The 19,126-nt window shown below is 39.8% G+C and overlaps 1 protein-coding gene across 3 annotated transcripts; it reads left to right on the forward strand.

Annotated features, from left to right (window-relative positions):
- Positions 1 to 2,498: 2,498 nt before the first annotated feature.
- Positions 2,499 to 17,129, forward strand: LOC306854900 (GATA-binding factor 2-like). 3 transcript variants are annotated; one of them, XM_079393205.1, is made up of 6 exons: positions 2,499 to 2,801; positions 7,374 to 7,807; positions 8,988 to 9,560; positions 11,994 to 12,139; positions 14,737 to 14,862; positions 16,032 to 17,129. In XM_079393205.1, the coding sequence occupies exons 2-6, from the start codon at positions 7,582 to 7,584 to the stop codon at positions 16,329 to 16,331; spliced, it is 1,371 nt and encodes a 456-aa protein (XP_079249331.1). In that variant the 5' UTR covers positions 2,499 to 2,801; positions 7,374 to 7,581; the 3' UTR covers positions 16,332 to 17,129. The 3 variants fall into 3 exon arrangements, with proteins under 3 accessions (XP_079249331.1, XP_079249330.1, XP_079249329.1); XM_079393204.1 differs by lacking the exon at positions 2,499 to 2,801 and adding an exon at positions 6,968 to 7,181; XM_079393203.1 differs by lacking the exons at positions 2,499 to 2,801; positions 7,374 to 7,807 and adding an exon at positions 8,571 to 8,877.
- Positions 17,130 to 19,126: the final 1,997 nt, after the last annotated feature.

Raw genomic sequence — 19,126 nt, forward strand, 5'->3', positions numbered from 1 at the left:
CGCTAATATTGGCCCGAAAACGTTAAATGTGTAAATATTTCTCCTTCGGTAGCCTATCTGTCTCTATCACCCCCGCGATCTTCCCCCTCAAATGATGCATTAGATGCATTGAATGTATTTGTTGTGGTGGTTTGAAAAGACGGCGATAATCTGGAGGAGAGAGATAAGAAACACCAATTTATTCAGCGCCACTTTGGACCCTGTTTCCAGCCTCGCTCGGTCCTGACACCTCCAGCGGTAAGCTGATAACGATTAGGCCATTTATTATCTTCACAAAGAACAAAGATTGCCTCACGCCGATGAAATATTACCCCCGGTAATAATCGGAAGGAGAGGGCCCTGGCATCTGATGCATGCATATATAAATAATAACTTTAGAGCCCTTTAAATAATATAAGAAATTGGGGGGGAATATTAAAAATAGAAACAAATAATTTCATAACAAAACAGCAACAACATACTTTGTGAAATAAATGTTTTCTTGCATAAAAAAACGTGTGGCTTTGCCATTCACTATTTAGCCTTAATAAAAAGGCAAGAGAACTTGTTTTTCAGGGTAAAATGAGTCGGATTCTCGAGGACACTTTGACGCAGTGAGATCAGACTCAGAGACAGCTATGCCTTTGATGGACAACGTGAAATGGAAATGTCACCGTGTCTGCCACAGTGAGCTGCTGGAAAGGAGCAGGCGCGCTTGGCAGTCGCCTTTATTAGTCTAAAGTAGGATTTTTTTATGCGTTGGAGATGCAAGCTCGAGACTGATAAGCGCTTATCTCGCACGCATCATGAGTGAGCATCTTCTTCTGGTCAGATTGCAAAGCTCCTGTAAACCCAGCACCTACTGCTCCTAACGCTTTAACACGACAAAAGATGCATTAATACGATCTTTAATAAATCCGCACAGGCTAAAATCCATAGGCCTATTTATAATAAAGTAAAATATTATTTTTAACAACAACAATTTGAATAATAATATAATAATGTTAGAAATTATGTTTAGTTCATCGTGATAGAATAATGCTCTTAATGGCATGATTTTCCTTTGTTTTCGATTTAAATGAACGAGAGATTTAGAATGGCATTTAAGGTGTTATTGAAAGAAGCAATATCACACTCTTCCTTATTTTTACTCGTCATTTACATCTCATGGTGTAATCGACACTTGTTTTTCTAGGCGCAAAAGTTGCATGAGGCGGACAAAAACGAACATTTTATGGTGCAAATTAAACTTAAGCTACAGAGCATCCAGGAGTGTTTCCTCCAAAATTACGCGATTCGCTTTCAGCAACCAGAAATGCACGAAACAGCCTGTATCAGAAATATTCTTTTGTTATACCTAATAAGATATGATTAAGTTGGCTATGCCAACTCGTGTCATGACATTATCCTCACAAAGTGATATTAACTGAAGCACTCAAATAGCAAACGATAAACACAATACAAAACGATTCTTCCAAGTTTGCCGGAAACTCTGTCAATGAGTAGCCAATACTTGTCTCTTTTAAAAAACTAAATATGGTATTCCATCTTTACTGATAAGTACAAGACAAAGGGGAAACCAAGGATTTTGTAGAATTTTGATTTTATCATAATCCGACAGGCCCGCTATTTCACCATCATGTAGCAGCCAGAAGTAGTTCTGATTTGACTGACTTGAATCCTTCACCGCTCGCGGTCCCTTGAATGAATACAAAACAATAGCTGGCATTGGACATTGTTATTTTGATCATTCTATATAATGCAATTAATTCTGTCAGAGTTCACTCCTCTCGCGCTTTCATTGTGCGCGTGCACTCTTGGGGGAAGCCGGGCGCGAGAGGCTGGAGCTGCACCTGCCCTGCCTGAGCCGCTGCACGCGAGCCCACGGTCTCGTGCCAGAGATTTACCGAGGCTTTGCATGTTTTAAAAGTTGGTGTTATGTGTGAGACAGTTAAAACTGGCTGGGTTGGGGGAAGGCAAGGTCGACCGCAACGTCGCAACATATTATAGACAAGATCAAGGAGGGATAGAATTCATTAAAATGGGAAGCCTAAAGGCGTGTCATATTAAAAGTAAAGATTTACATATTCACAACACTCAAACAAGCACATCTGCAACATCGCAGTGATGTAATGAGAACTGCAATAATTACTGTACAAATGCATCGGCCTACTGAACTATTTATGGTGGGGGTAGCTTTCATAATCATTCCTGCAATCGTATAGTAATATCAAAGAAAAAAAATCTAGAAATGAAGTGTGCCAAACCTAATAAGAGTGACAGTCTTGGGCGCAAATCCTCTCCGCATTGTTTTGCCTATGCGAAGGTCCAAATGTATGAGCTATGCGCAAAGCCTTTAGCGACTGGGTCTTGTTTCATAATTATACGAGTGAGAACACACATAACAGCTTCAGCACAGCTTTTAACCATCAAAGCACGACCCGGAAGACCAGATTGGCTGACGCACGGCTACGTTGCAGCAGCCCTACTTTTGTGCCTCAAGTTTCGCTGTTTCCAGAGAGAGAGAGAGAGAGAGACAGAGAGACAGCGAGAGTAAGACAAGATAGAGTACGAGGTGTCAGACACTACACCACACCGTAAGTCACTGAAGAAAGCTCCTCATCGAAAGCATTCTGGAAAGACGCTTAACTGTCTGGAAAGGTTGGCATCGCCAGCTAGAGAGGACTGCGCCCAGAGCCGCGCTTCTCAGCGCGCAACGAATCACCGCTACTCTTCCTTCAAAGACGGTGCCACACGGAATTGGCCCCAGGACACATTTCTCTGCGAAATGTCAAGAGGAGAGAGGCTAATCATAAACACTGGTAAGACGCGTTTTGCGTTGGCTATCATTCGACACCGCGAGCGTGAAGTCGAGTAAAACTAAGAGATTATTCACGCGTTTTAGCGAGGTATTTATAAAGAGAACTGTAAATGCAGAATGGGCTAATTATGCTGTGTTAGGGACTGCGTTTTATTCCCTTTAAAATGAAAAGAATTAGTGTAGTTTGATTGCAGTTTTAAATGTTTTATAATAAAACAAAAAGACAATATAATGCATTTTGTAAGTCTGAATAATAATAATAATAAATACATTCAATACAAAAATAAAATGTATATTGTTTTACTAAATCTGTTATTTGTACGACTGCAGGCATTATGAGTTATAATAGAAAAGACTAAAACGACGGAGATTGTTACTACAGAGATTATCGTCTTCATCTTCATATTTTCATATAGTCTAGATACTACCTATTCACATGCGCTAATGTGGGGCATGATATTATAATATTTGTAAAATTATTATTTACTCATTTTAATTTATAAGGAACATACCCTATATGCAATTCCACACATTTACACCGCTATAATACAACATATTTATTCATTTATTAATATGTACGACTTAGGCTATATAAAATAATGCACATGCAAAATACAATATAGAACATTTAAGATTTAGTCCATGCTGAAATTTATGATTGTGAGAATACAATTTGGATATTCAACAAATCTAACCTTGGCATACAAAAAAACGTAGCCTATGAAGTAACGTCATTTTCTGCCAACATTTCAAATGAGCGTAATGTTTTTTTCTTGTTTTGTTTTTTTATAAAAATGTGAAAGCAAATGTGATGTGTGTGAGAAATTAGCTTTCTCTGGAATGCCCCGAGGACGCTTGCATTAGCCCACCTGTGCTGTTTATTTAAATCATTGACTTCAAGAGCTGTCAACCACAAAAGGAGGGCGAGCGCGCTGTCATCACCTCCAGATTTATGACTGCCACAGGATCATTTTCTGACTAAACTAACGCTATCACTCAGATTAAGAACTTTACGCATTAAGACAAAAAGCGGCACGCTAGAATAAACGCAGCTGGGGCATCGTTTAATACTGCTAACGCATGTACAAATAGGAGACTTTGCTACAAAATAATGTGGATTGTTGGGTGAAATGAAACGAGGGTGAAACGCTTTGCTTTCAATCCCTGTTATCCATGCTTCAGCAGAGGACAGAAGGCTTGTGACTTTGCCTGCATGTGCTTGTGTCTGCCCCCGAGTGCCCTGTCACAATCTAATTACCCGTGAGTAAAGGACAATACCGCTTCAGCTGGTCTGTGTCATTCCCCCTATATCCCAGTGCCTGCTTATCTTCACAAACCCTTCTGCGCCGCTTTCTGCCCCCTCCTGCCCTCTTTTAACCCCACGGAGAATGATAAATGCGCGGTGAGGGAACGAACGGGCAAAGCCATTTCACGGCACCTGTTAATTAAAGGAATGATTGCCTCCATTTTCGCGCAGCTTGTTTCCAGCGCTCTCCATTATTTTTGATGCAATTAATTTAAGGTGAATTAATGTGACATCACAAACGTGATGTCATTGTCGTCGTCACAGTCACACATGGTGGACGACCCAACTGGTGTTAGGCTACATAAGAAATAAAGTCTGAACCTGCATACACACGCGTTTAAAGAAGGATGAGCTAGAGTCCTCAGCCGGGGGTAACAACTCCAAGTACCAAAAAGGACAGTCTCTTTGTTTTAACATTGAGAGCAACAGGATTACCACAGGTATTTAGTTCAGGTATTCTCTAAAGAATATTTAGCCTCGGGGGAGTTAAACCAAGAGTCGTTATCAGTGCTAAAACTGGTTGCGATGGCATGGCTAGAGCTAGCTAGAAGAACACAGTATAAAGCCATATATGCGCAGCTAAAAGGCGGTACTAAAGCTACACCAGAATGCATAAAATATACATTTACACGGTTTAATGCTGCACAATTAACAACCTAATTGATAATAAAAATATAACATTTTAATATAGCTATTTCAAATATTTTATTTGATTTACTTATTTTTCACTTTAATAGCCTGTTAATGGCTGGGTGTCACACCTACTGCATTTTACATTACATTTGGAGCAGCCTCAAGTCGCCTTTGTAAAGGCTCTTTTTGTATAGGCTATTATTTTGGATTATGCAGTAGCACAGCACTCAGTCTGTGACAAAGCAGATATGACAAAGAGGCCATTTTAGACGCCTTAAATTTATACAAACTTCTATTTATGTCTGCATAATCTGGTAGGCCTATTGCACCTTTTGAATGTAAAAATGTGTGTAAAATGGATCATTACATTGCAAAACTAAGCATCATATTATCCTGTTCATACTAATTAGTTGGCTTCGGGCTGCCAGGGCTTTTTGTGCTGTGTAGGGCCTCTGGCCAGAATCCAATGTGTTAAAAAAGGGATTTAAGCATCTGATATTGAAGTTCTGTAGCCTATAGTTCAAGTGCTCAGTGCTGCATCAATGCTGAGTGCATTACATTTCTAGTTGTAGATAGCTTTGGAAAAGTCTTTTGTAGCACATCTATATTTTTTTCTCCTCCTTTACCGAGATACTGTGACGTCAAGTCACGGCGTCAGAGTGGCGGCCGGTGGGGGCCTGAGCTCGCGCTCCAATTATTGCCTGTCAATCATTGCTGCTTCAGAGGAGAGCACACAGACTAAAACTCCTGCTTTCAATAATAATAATAATAACACATATTATCCGATAGACACACCACAATTATTTCGAAGGATGTGTTAAAAAACGCAATTTCTCATCTGGAAACTGGTTCTGGTGTAAACCTTGGTGTAAAAGAGTGTTACCGCATTAAGAAAGCAAAATGACCACGAGCTGGAGCACCCTGGTAGACAAGTTTATCTTGTGTTCTCTTTGATTGATCCAACCAGACAAGCTAAATGAATAATTAATATACACAAAGCGTTGCTACAAGCAGTCTGGGGCCACAGAGGTGAGAAGCAGCTATCCAAAGGAGCACGTTTCTATATCCTTAGTAACAGTCAATGGGATTTTATGTTTAATAAATGTTTATTTGAATGGGAGTTTCAGCTGCATGATTTCCCAACAAATTTAAAACGTGTGGAATAGGAAAGATAACATTTTTTAACGAATAGGATAGACAGGCATATTTAAGGTTGAGAGGTGAAAGCTATAAACTCTAAATGCAAATGAAGTCTTCAGCTGACTAACCTGTATCCACAGTTTATCTAAACGCTTATCAAGCTAATTGGCGACGTTCTGTCTTTCTGCCTGCGGTGGGCAAGCCTGCTGCTTGTTTTGCAATGAGATAATTGTAAGCAAAAATCTGCCCTAATGGCCACCAATTGGCTCTATTTGGACCTGCCCATGAGACCTGTCGGCACCACCGAGAGACAGGCCTGCTATTAATATGCAAAGTGACGTTTGATCGCTTGAAACAGCATACAAAGACAACGTTTTCACAAGAAGAATGTGGTGACAACTAATTTAAAACAATTAGACGCGCAAGAACAATAGCCCCCAATTTAGAGACCATAAAATACTCCTCCCCAATTAATGCCTGAGGTGCTAGGACTTGTGTTTGTTTGCATTAGGCATATATCACATGTGACACTTCAATGATACAGGTTTTGTTGTTTTAAGCAAATGTTAATGGTCCTAATCACATTAATAAATTCTAAACAAAAGTTTATGATAACTGAAATAGAGAAAATTAAAATAGAGAAAATTAAAATCATTGCTAGTTGGCACTATTTGTATAAATAAATATGTCGGTTAATATTATTTTTCAGTTGCAAATACAATTATTTAAAATATTTTTGTCTGGATTAACTTTCTGATGAAGGGTATAAGACTTCACATTTACATTTATAATTTCAGCTCATTCTGCGCTCTTAGTCTTAAAAAAGCAACATTATCACACATTATCACCAATGTGAAGCTCTAAAGAAAGCTAAAAAGATCTCAGTAAATTGCTCCGCTGAATGATGGGTCTCTCAGCTCTCTGAATGTGGAGCACTAGGCCGAGAGTCGCCGTGGCATTTCGGAAAGCGTGGTGTCCGAGCCAATGGCAGTCATCGCGATCTGCTATTGGTTAACAGAGCCATCACTGCCAGCCAGTGTCCCCGCCCATCTTCGTAAGATATGGAATCTACTGGCGCCAGATCCGACAGTACACAGGCGCAATTCATTAATGAGACTTCTCTCCGCTTCGGACAGCCGCAGAGGTTTTTTAAGGGAGAGTTTAACAATTGGTGCTGTGGACCATTTAAACCAGTGGCGAATTACTAATGTCAGCAGACATCTTGAGGATTAACGTTCTTTGTACGTGAATAGCACGGGAAAATAAACCGAGGATTGCAGTGCTGAAATGCTACTTTGCGCCGTAAGTACTTTTCGATGGGTCTTGCGTGCGCTTGAGCCTGTTACGCAGCGACTTCGTTTTACAGGTTGCAACCCATATTTCGATAAAATTCATATATATTGTACGAAATTAGATCTAATAAAGATCTTAAGTCTTCCAATGTATTAAACCTTAAAAAAAACTGAGATGCATCTGTTTGTTATTCTCTTACAGGTGTTCCTGGGCATTGTTGAAAGCAAAGGTGCAGGACCTCTATTTCTCCAAAAATAAGGGCATGTGCAAAATAGGGCATCACCAACTGAAGCAGTAAACTCACGACGCATATTTCAATAATCTAAAGGACCATAGTGGTGCTCCTGGGTCTGTTAGCGTCCGAAAGGTTTTCAGTAGACATCTAGAAAAACATTTTCGAAGCGCGGACATGGAGGTTGCGGCCGATCAGTCTCGATGGATGGCCCATCATCATGCGGTACTCAACGGCCAGCACCCAGAGTCCCATCATCACGGGCTTACACACAATTACATGGAGCCCATGGCCCCTCTTCTGCCCCCGGACGAGGTGGATGTGTTCTTGAATCACTTGGACTCGCAGGGGAACCCTTACTACCCCAATTCTCGAGCTAGAGTATCATACGGACAAGCACACGGTATGATGCTTCTTTACGTCAAATTTAGTAGGCTACATATAATATTTTGATGACAGAATATATGTTTTTTATGTATATGTAATTATGCAGTTTCACGTTAGGCTACATTTATCATGAAAAAAAGTTTGATAAATTATGTAATAGCCTTGGCTACCACTTGTTTATTTATTTAATAGGCTTAGGGCTAAACATGAACGTATTTGTGCAGCTGTATGAAATAGTAGGCCCATTGTTACTATTACTACTGATAAATATATGTTTTTATTTATATTTAACATTTAAAATCTTGTCCATATATGGCGAAAGACATATTTTGTTTACGTGGTTCTTGGTTGCATATGCTACTCGTGTGTTTAAAAAAGTGTAGTGAATAAATTGGACATTGTTGACATTATTTGGCATCATGTAAAACTAAATCTTTAGTGCAACCCTGTTGTGCGTGAGAGATTTCGATGACTTTTACTCTCACGGGCTTTGAAGTGAAACCTAGTGCGGCCTAAAGGCTTCTCGATACTTAACTAAAGATATGCTTATGTAAATGTTGTTGTTGTTGTTTTGCACAAAACTATATTACCTATGCGTGGGACTGTGCGTCTGAATGATACAAATTAGCCGAGAAAAAGGATGTGTCAAAAATGTTAGATAGCATCGGCTTTCTTCTCTGCGATGAGGTGCATGTTGAAATGTAAAGATAAGAAGAAAAAAAAAATGTCCAGCGAATGACTTGATGAGGAAAGGGAAGTTCGTGTCAGGGAGAGAGAGAGAGGGGGATCAAGGCACTTCCCGGATGCCAAATCAAAACGAAAAATTCCTGATGAACTTCTTAGTTCAAGAGTGTAATTTGTGCGAACAACAGGCTTCGGTAAAAAGTTGTCGTTTGTCGGTTTTCAAAGGATTTTTTCGTCTGTTCTTGTTGGGAAAATCACGTCGAGGCGAAGGAAAATATATTTTAAGTGTTCGCGTGCAGATTGAACTAAAGGTGAATCATCAACCGCGGTTTTGTGTGTTGCATAATAAGTTTTATTTGATCTCAATGCCAAATTTATATTGTTCGAGTACGAGGGCAACAGGTGAGAAGTTAACATTAGACATTTTGTTCTAGCGGAGTAAATATAAATTTTGCTAGTAGCCTAATTTTCATTTCGGATCGAGCTTTATGTTGGTTTCTTGTGTTTCTCAGCTCGTCTCACGGGAAGTCAGGTCTGCCGACCACACCTCATACACAGTCCCGGTATTCCTTGGCTGGACAGCGGGAAGGCAGCGCTCTCCGCCGCCCACCACAACGCCTGGGCGGTCAGTCACTTCAGCAAGCCTGGCCTGCACCCCGCCAGCGCCGGTTACCCGTGCAGCAGCAGTTCCAGCACCGCTCCCGTCTCCTCCCTCACATCCGTAGCCCACTCCAGTCCACATCCCCTCTACAATTTCCCCCCAACCCCACCGAAAGACGTCTCACCGGATCCCGGCCCTTCTTCTCCGACCTCCGCCACTGCAAGAATGGATGAAAAGGAGTCCATCAAGTACCAAGTGTCCATCGCTGATGGGATGAAAATGGAGGGATGTAGCCCTCTTCGGGGAAGCCTGGCTATGAGCGCCCAAACACCGTCCACGCACCACCCCATCCCAACCTACCCAACATACTCTCTCCCCGCGCCACACGAGTACGGCGGCGGTCTGTTTCATCCTGGTACCCTCCTCAGTGGATCCGCTTCAAGCTTCACACCTAAATGCAAAAGCAAGACGCGGTCGTGCTCAGGTGAGTTTCATTAGCTCTGACCCGAAGTGAAGATAGGCATGTTTAGAGAAACATTATCATAGGGAGCATTTTAAAAAGCATTTTTGCATTTTTTTGCACATGTAACAATAATAAAGAACAATAATATATGTGTAGGATTTCGTGTAATGCTCAAAAAAATAATTAAATGTAGGCTAGCCAAATACAAGGCGTCCTGAAAAATTTACTGGCCTATAGATTTCTCAGATATAATTTTTTTTTTCTCAAGACACAACTCTTTACTTTTATATGAATTTTTTTTTGTCTAATTAGATGAATTCGACTGCCATTTTAGGAATCTCCCTCGAGGCAAATAAACACCGCAATTTTTGAATTATGACAAACTACAAGTTTCGGGAGCTCTTAAAAAAATACCACAAAAAAAAACAACAACTTGAAGGTGCCATTCAGAAGACATAAAAAGTGGTTATCATGCATAAACTACTAACTAAAGAGAACTGTGTAAACACTCTATAAACACTACTGCTCCACACACATCGATATTATTTAGCCTAACTTTAACTTTTAATCGATATTTTTTAAAAGTCACTACATAAGTTTATTGCATTTTTCGACTACGCTGAATTTAATTAGCCTCCTGGTGAAGACAATTCAGTCAAAATGACAAATTATAAAGTTAAAACAAATATGTCCAACATTATGATAAAACATTGCAAGGGATCCAGTCAACGAATGATTAAGAGATCAAATACCCGTCTATGCTATCAAAGGTGTTGTGATGAAAATGCTTTGCATAAAGTGACAAATAAAACAAATAGTGGAAAACTGCGAGCTTTTGCAGAACTTTTGGCTTGAATTATTAAAAAAATAAATAAAATAAAAAACAGGTACCTCCATGAAGTTGAATGATTTTATTTGTCGGGCTGCGTGTTGCCTCACGCTGTGTTTTCCTTTAAATTTAGCCCTTATTGCGCTTAAAACGTTTAGCAGTCACGACGCGCTGGCTCCAGTCATATCCTGTATACCTTCAGCTGAACAAATCACGACATACTCCCCCCTCAGCCCTCCCACGACCCAAATACTAACAAAACCCCGGCGGGACAGGCCTTCATAGGCGAAAGGACCCTGCTGTGTGTGTACTTATTTATGCACGACCTCGGCCTGATGCACTGCTAACGAAGTACTTTATTTTGATCTATTATTTAAAACACTTTTCATTACAGTTACACTACACATATTACTTATGTGTAATTATTATTATGTGACATTAAATACAAGTTGTGTAAATACAAGTTGCTTCATAAATGAATGAATAGTAAATATTGTGTATTAACCTCAGAAGTTCAGAAATGCAAAACATGCCCTTATCATTGTTTGAACATTTTATGTAGGCTATTTATTTATTTAGCCAACCTATGATATGGAAAATATCTTGTTCTGAAAATATTGTTAGGATTGAGTGTACAGTGGTGAATGGAACCATTTTGAACTTCATAGTAAATTGTTTTTGTTCATTCTTTAGCTGAAGAGATTCAATGTAAACAATCAAATCAGTCCTACAAACATGATTGAGCACTGACAGAATAAAAAATATTTATTTATTTTAAAATTTAATTTAAAATAAGATATGGATTGGAAAATATGCATTAGTGAACCTCCTCTAATTACTCACCCCATCTGCAGGCCCGTTTTCACCAAGTTTCAGTACATTTAAAATGCAAGTGATACTTCTAAGCATGTCAAGCCTAAACAGAAAATGGAATGAAAATGTCTGACTTACAACACATCCCATACACCTCAAAAGAGCGTCCATTGTCCGGGCAGATTCTTTTCTCTGGTCAGGGTGGGACAGCGACTATCTCACATTATAATGTGAATAATGGAGAGGTGCTCAGGGGAGTGAGGAGGAAGAGCATATGAATTAAAGCGCACGGCCCTTTCCAGCAGGTTAGGGTGCTTTACTGTGATATGACACCTGAGAATAGGACAAGCCGGGACAGCTGGCTGATAAACGGGAATGGGGATGTATTGCATAGAATTAACTCACATTTTAATCACTTTCTTGTCTTGAAAATATTGTAGCTGCAAAAAGAGACTGGTATTTGGTGTTCCTTTTGAAGCAGACAAAGAAAAGATTGGTTTGTAGGTAATTCAAGAGCAGAACCTGGATGTATTGCTCAGTTTTCACATAGTCACGCAGTGACAAAAATGTTATTTCATCCACAAACACATGCACATTCACAAATTCCGATATCAATTATGTAATACATCCAGCTCAGATGAGAGATTCCAGTGTGGATGTCATGTTAGATATTGTCTAATTAACTTGGGAGTTGGTTTTCTTTGCCCAGAACGTGCCTTTGCATGACCCTGTGTTCCTGTATTGTAGATGGAGTGTGAACCTCGTAATTATATAAATTTCCCTTTGCTTTCCTCCACTTGAATTCTGCACAGAGGGGCGTGAATGTGTGAACTGTGGAGCCACCTCCACCCCGCTGTGGCGGCGGGACGGAACGGGCCACTACCTCTGCAACGCGTGCGGCCTGTACCACAAGATGAACGGCCAGAACCGACCCCTTATCAAACCAAAGCGCAGACTGGTGAGTCAATGAGCCCTCCAGAATTCTTTCGGTTCCCCACAAACGTGAGAAAGAGGGCTAAATAGGAGCACTAAGCAGAAAGCCTGAGCACAATTCCAGGAAAGTTATATTTTCCCTATAATCTTCCTGCAATTGTTTGTCGCCCTCAGCCCCTGGTGATCCCCTACTCTGCCTGTTACAATACTGCTACTATTGCCATTGTTCCCGCTATCATTATTGCTTCTAGTTCTGATACTGTCACTGATACCAATACCCACGCCGGTACAATTATCACCACTCCACACTGAGAGAAACCTGTTGCCACACTATTGTCTGAGCGCATCTGTTTAGATCTAGCAGTTTGATCTACTTTTTCTGGGGGTGTTTAGAAAGCCACATGTCATTGCTTTTGTTTTGTGTGGCTGGCTTATGATTCTGGTTCCAGTTTAGAATCGCTGCCAGCATGATTATCTCGTTTAATCTAGATGCGATGTTTAAAAGCAGATTTTGTTTGTGTGATTTTTTATTTGCTTTATCTTAATGGCTCTTTGCATTGAGATGATTGATAAAAAGCAAAACTAAGGTTTTGAGATTATTTAACTGTTTTCTTGAGAAAACATTAAGATGTGTGAAAAGTCAAACTTGATTAAGCTTTGGTTATTAATCTTCTTTTTTTCTGTGGTTCATGGACAGCTTGTAAAAGAAGCCTCCTTTACGCTTTTATTTAAATATAAATCATATCTCATTGGAATAAAATACCTGGACAGGATGGCAGTTTTTTCAGCATCAGGATTGATGAAAAATTATGACTTTTTCAAAGAATACAATCTATAGCTACATTTTTTTTCTGTTCACATAATCTTATTTTATCCATTAGCCGGTGAAACTCTATATCTCTTTATTCTGTTATTGAGTCATTTTTGCAGTCTTTCAAAGCGTGATGTAATATTATTATAGAGATTCATTTTGGAGACACAACAAGCAGTTTAATTGAGTGAGACCGTCTTTTTCTATCAGCCATGTGTCATAATTTAATTTTCCCTTGGCTAAGTGACCATCAGAGTGTAAATACAGAGGGAATCTTATTTCCAGTGTTGTAAAAGAGACACTTACATAGCAGGAGAACCATGAGCTTTGTACTGAATTACAAATAGTGACATATTCAAAGAAAAATTAAACTATGAATTTTAAGACTACAATTCTTTATTATGATGATCCTTATTATTTTTAGTAGGCTAGTGGTAGGTGTAACATAGGCTGAGTTTTTTTTCCCCTTCTCTATATGTTCTCATGGTGAAAAAAGACCACAGGGTTTTCCATGGAGTCAGTGTGCTGGCCCATGCTTTTGCATTTTGGGCTGAAGTGTTTTCAGAGCGCTGTTCAAAGGCCATCCAGTTGTTTCCTATCCGGATATCTGCCCGGGCCCGATAAGGAAGCCAGGCTCCCGGGTGTTTCCGTCTTCAACAAACCCGGCTGAATGTTCTCTGGCCCCGGCAGGCCCCAATGACATCTACTGTAAAGCGATTATCAGAGCACTATGTGTGAAGGGGCTGGGGCAGGGATTGGAAAATAAATGGATTTATACTCTTTGCTCTCTTGTTTGTCATGCTCGACTGGCACTGAGTTGAAGTATCGGAATGTGTGTGTTTTTGTTGTCGTCTGCGTTTTGTTTAATTTTATTCATAGCGGCGTTTTTTTAAAATTCAGATCCTCTTTTTACAAAAACTCAATAGAAATTATGTAAATCGTTAACGAACACAAACGGCAAATGCTATATGTGATGGACCGCGGGGAAATTGCGTTGTATGCCTATAAATGTTTCTCATTATGTGTGAAAAATTGATCCGTAATGGACAACAGAGGATTGCAGTCCCCACGCCCACTAACGCGTTTGATTCGTGGCATCAACGCGAGAAGTGTATCGAAACGTTATAAATTAATGATCTGTCTAATGCATTTACTGAAATATGGCAGAATTTATTAGATACAGGTCAGAATAAAACGAATTTCCCCGGGCACAGTTTTTCCTAAATCAAGGTCAAATTGGTAAATTGAATTTCGCGTGTTTAAATGCACAGAACGGGCTATATTTAATTAACCCAAACACGGAGGCGACCCCCTGTAAGAGATTGCATATGTCCAGGACGCATTTGCTTTAATGTTATTTGGGGATAGTTTTGAAATGCTGTCTGGTGCAGAATAGCCTACGTCACCCCATCAGATTCTTATCATGAATGCCTTTACTTCAAGCCAAAGCAACCCTTGATTGATATTACAGTGTGGATCAGATGAAGTTATGTAGTTCATTCGACGGTTGCATAAAGATTTTAAAAATAAAAGAAGTGCTACTGTAAAAAAAAAAAAAGAAGAAGAAAAAAGGGCTAAGTAATAGGCTTTTTTTACGGTTGTCGAGAAACTTTGAAACTTCATGCAATAGCCTAATCTTATCCACACGGAATGCGTAATCGGAATTAGGCTGTACACTTTAACATTGCCACAGACTTTTTAGTTACCCACGGGATTGTTTAAAACAAATGTATAGGCCTACATTGCAGTTTTGGATAATGGATGTTTTAATGTTGCACACAGCACTGAATATTGTTTTTTCTTGTCTACAGTCTGCTGCGAGGCGAGCTGGCACCTGCTGCGCGAACTGCCAGACAACCACGACCACTCTGTGGCGGCGCAACGGGAACGGTGACCCGGTGTGCAACGCCTGCGGGCTCTACTACAAACTCCACAGCGTGAGTATTAAGAGCCGCAAACACCGAGAGTGACAGCGAAGTGGTCAAGTGGGCGGACAGCTTGTATCGATTGAGGAGAGGGAAGACTGAGGCCGGGGACGCAAAGCCGGCTTTCCCTGTCAGACAGAGCCCGTTGACCGTTTTCTTTTTAGATTAATCCAGTTTTGTTTCAAAGGAGGGCGTTATTCCCAGGAGGACGGCAGGGCGGGTCTGCAATTCAAGATACGGCGTCAGTTATAGGCTATCAATTCGGAGTTGTCTGAAACTAGCCTTTTTAATGTTAAGCTTGGCTGCGATCTATTTAGCAGACGAATAAATACATTTCCCCTTAATGAAACAATGGAGGAAAGCTGCTGAATTGCTTTTTCTCGATGTCTAGCTGTCGTTTGAAATTCAACCCTGAAAGCATACAAGACCATATTATATACTTTGATGTATAATTTGTGTAAATACTACATCTAATAAATGCGTAATTTATACAATGAATTTTAGAGAACATGGAATAGAAGCTACCTAATAAAAAGGTTATACTTTAATATATATATATATATATAACACAAAATTTGTTAAATGTGACCCTGGACAACAGTCATAAGGGTCATTTTTTTAAAATTGAGATTTATACATTATCTGAAAGCTGAATAAATAAGCATTCCATTGATGTATGGTTAGGATATGACAATATTTGGATACAACTATTTGAAAAGTTTGAACTAGTTGTCCAAATGAAGTCCTTAGCACTGTTTTTATATATTTACTATCTTCATGGAGCATTATCTTTACTTAATATCCTAATGATTTTTGGCATAAAAGAAAAATCAATAATTTTGACCCATACAGTGTATTGTTGGCTATTTCTATAAATGTACCCATGCGACTTAAGATAGGTTTTGTGGTCCAGGGTCACATATATTTGTGAAAATATATAACATAATAAAATGATAGATAATAACAGTTCTTTATTGTAACATCTAATAAAGATTTTAATCTGCAGTTTTGATCTACTAATGATGTGTTTTAATTGTTGCTGTTCTCATAAGTCCATTTAATAAACTTAAAACATTTAAAAAGTATCTATGCTTATGTAAAACAAGTACTTTAAGACCTCCATCCTTTTTTTTTACTTCCTTTGCGCTCATCATTAACCTACACTATCTCTTTTCTTATAGGTCAACAGGCCACTGACCATGAAAAAAGAGGGCATCCAAACACGCAACCGAAAGATGTCCAGCAAGTCCAAGAGGAGTAAACGATCTGGCGACGGTTTCGAGGAGCTCTCCAAGTGCATGCAGGACAAGACCTCTCCGTTTGGCAGCGCCAGTGCTCTGGCAAGCCACATGCCACACATGGGCCACCTGCCACCGTTCAGCCATTCTGGACACATGCTGCCCACTCCGACTCCCATTCACCCCTCATTCAGCCACCCTCACCATTCCAGCCGCTCTCCCGCCTGGGCCGAACCTCACTGAAGACCCACACTCGCTCGCATCCCCTCGACAAGGGCCTTGCGTTAGCTCCTCCATACTGAAAATCTCCACGCACCCCCCTCCCCTCCCGTAAAGAAATCTTCCACAGGTGAGGGATGCGAAGGGGTTCGTTTCAGGTTCGTTCCTGGTTGGACACTGACGAGGAAGGTGTCATCTCATCAACAACCACGTCAGCTTGTATAGAGGACGGTTTGCGTGTTTAAGAAGCACCTCTCCCTTCTAGACACTGAGGACCTTCACAGACAGAGCAGAGGGAGAGAGAGCTATCTTTGCTTTTAGCTTTTTGTTACGTTTTACTGAGTCACTTTGGTACTGTCCTGAAAGAGAGGATGTGTCTTTGCAGATTCACTGTGTGGCAGTTCCTTCTCAGAAACTCTCTGGTTAAGCACTCGCTCTGACTCGCTGCGTACATGACGAGTCAAAGAAAGAGAGACGGAAAGAGAGAAGACCACTAAGTTTATCCCCCCTAACATGCTGGAATACACCCCCCTCGGGCATGATTCCCTCTGAATGGACTCTATGGATACGACATACAAGCAAAGAAATGTTTATAAAGGTTAATTGTTATTATCGTTATTGTTATTATGATAATTTATTTTCACTCCTTATCCCTTTTTTCGCTTTCCTCAGAACACATTGTTATATAATAAATATTATTTGATTGTTATTGATTAAAAAAAAAAAACACTGACCTATCCTAGCCAAGGCGATGTTGCTAAGCTGTACGTTTTTATCATTTTCCATTACACAAATAAAGGAAATAAAGTTTTAATACTTCATAATTTCCCTGAGTACTTCCTTGCTAACGTTATGTGAAAGCAAAGTACAGTCAATCTTCTTCTCAAACGGAGACGTTTCTGCGGCTACAGGCTGGTTTGATCATTTACGTTTCCGATTCCAGGGCATCGTATTTCCAAGTAGTTACTGTAGTTTAAACTGAGAAACGCACACAAATGCCAAAACATGGACAAGGCCAAACACAAAAACACCCAAGCGCTCGGATACGCTGCTGTTCCATATACTAAGCGTCAGAGGGAATTTCACCTAGGCATCGCTGAGCTCTAAGGTAAGCGATATCAGATGCACAAGCTAAGTGCTTGAACGGCAGTCCGTCTGGGGAAGAAGGAGACCTCTGTAGCATATAAGCCCCCCCAGGGTGCTTCGGTTTGACCCAGACAACAGTCTCCAAACATTGGGAGGGTTCCAATCACATGCAAATGCGAGGAGCCATACTGTACAGAATGCTTTTAGGTGGACAAATTTGTTGTCCCTGTGTCCTCCTTTTCCTGCTCAACCGCCTTGCTTTTGGCTTGTCTTTCTGAAGCCAAAGGAAAAGTAAGCAAAAGAGCAGCACGTTTTTTGGTTGGAGAGAGAGAAATTGAGACAAAAAGAGAGAGAGAGAGAGAGAGAGAGAGGGAGAAGAGGAAGGAAAGGCAATCAGTCCAGTCCATGAACAAACACGTGGGGGGCAGTTTGGAGCCTTCTCCCACAGATGTGCTTGCAGCTGAGGCTTGCAGGAAACAGCTCTTAACCGGGTCTCATTTTCAAGCTATTTAACCCAGTGCGGCGACTGAGGAAACCATCACCCCAGCCAACAGTTAATGAGAGAGACCCAACAACAGCACAGACCATGCTGAGGAGGGCCGACTTCAGGTCAACACTGACTCTTGCACAAGTGCAGATATGCCCATCCCCCATCCAAATGATCACACACCCTCTCTATTCTATTCTATTCTATTCTATTCTATTCTATTCTATTCTATTCTATTCTATCTGAGGTACCAGTCTATTATTGACCTGATTAAATGAAAGTTCTGTCATCATTTACTCATCGCCAAGTTGTTCCAAACAAATAAGATTTCCATTCAATACACAAATTAAGCTGTTTTTTTTTTTTTATGAAACCAAAGGATATCTGTCCCTCCATTGAAAGTGCATAGAACCAAAATGTTAATGCTTAAAAAAGTTCATAAAAACAACGTAAAAGTTCATATAAATTTAGAGGGTTACACAAAATCTTCTAAAGAGGCAGGTTTATATAAGATTTTATTCACATATAAACGCTGATCAGCACGTACATCAAATATGGTAAATAGAAGCTCAGCTGTACTTGCTTGACGCACAAAAAAAAAAAAAAAAAAAAAAACTTATAGAAAGCATGGGGTCCAAAACAACACTGGTTTTCAAAATCTGAAATATAACTACAGAAATTTTATTGTGGACTCAAACATTTCTCATCAATTATTAAGACCAAATTATCTAAGCTATTACTTTTTTAATTACACATTACTTTTAAAGCTCCATAATATGGAGCTATAAAAGTAATGTGTAATTAAAGAAGTGATAGCTACTGTATGTCAGCAATTGCCTAAATTGATTCTATTTTTATTTCTCATTAGTAATTTATGCGAAACATCTCAGCAAGTTAAAACTTTCATGGCAAATAACACAATATGCTTAAAAAAAAAAAAAGAGAGACTTAAAATACTAATTAAAAATGTCAATTTTTCATTATCTAGAAACCTGGCAAGATATTTTTTAATTTATATTTATATGTAAAGTGAGCAGATAATCTCATAAATCCTTCATAAAGTCCACAATATTCTGCCTCACCGATGAAAAAGCTGTGTTTGTAGTGTGTATAGCAATAGTCCATGACTGTAACTGTTCAGCTGGATTCCTGCTGTGTGTTTGCCAGTTATAGATGCCACTGGGCTTTTCTGTTTGTGTGTGTGTGTGTGGAGGTATTTGTGTGAGTGTGTGATGTTCTCTTTGGC

Source organism: Barbus barbus (genome assembly GCF_936440315.1).
Source record: "Barbus barbus genome assembly, chromosome: 35".
In the NCBI taxonomy this organism is placed as follows: Eukaryota; Metazoa; Chordata; class Actinopteri; order Cypriniformes; family Cyprinidae; genus Barbus; species Barbus barbus.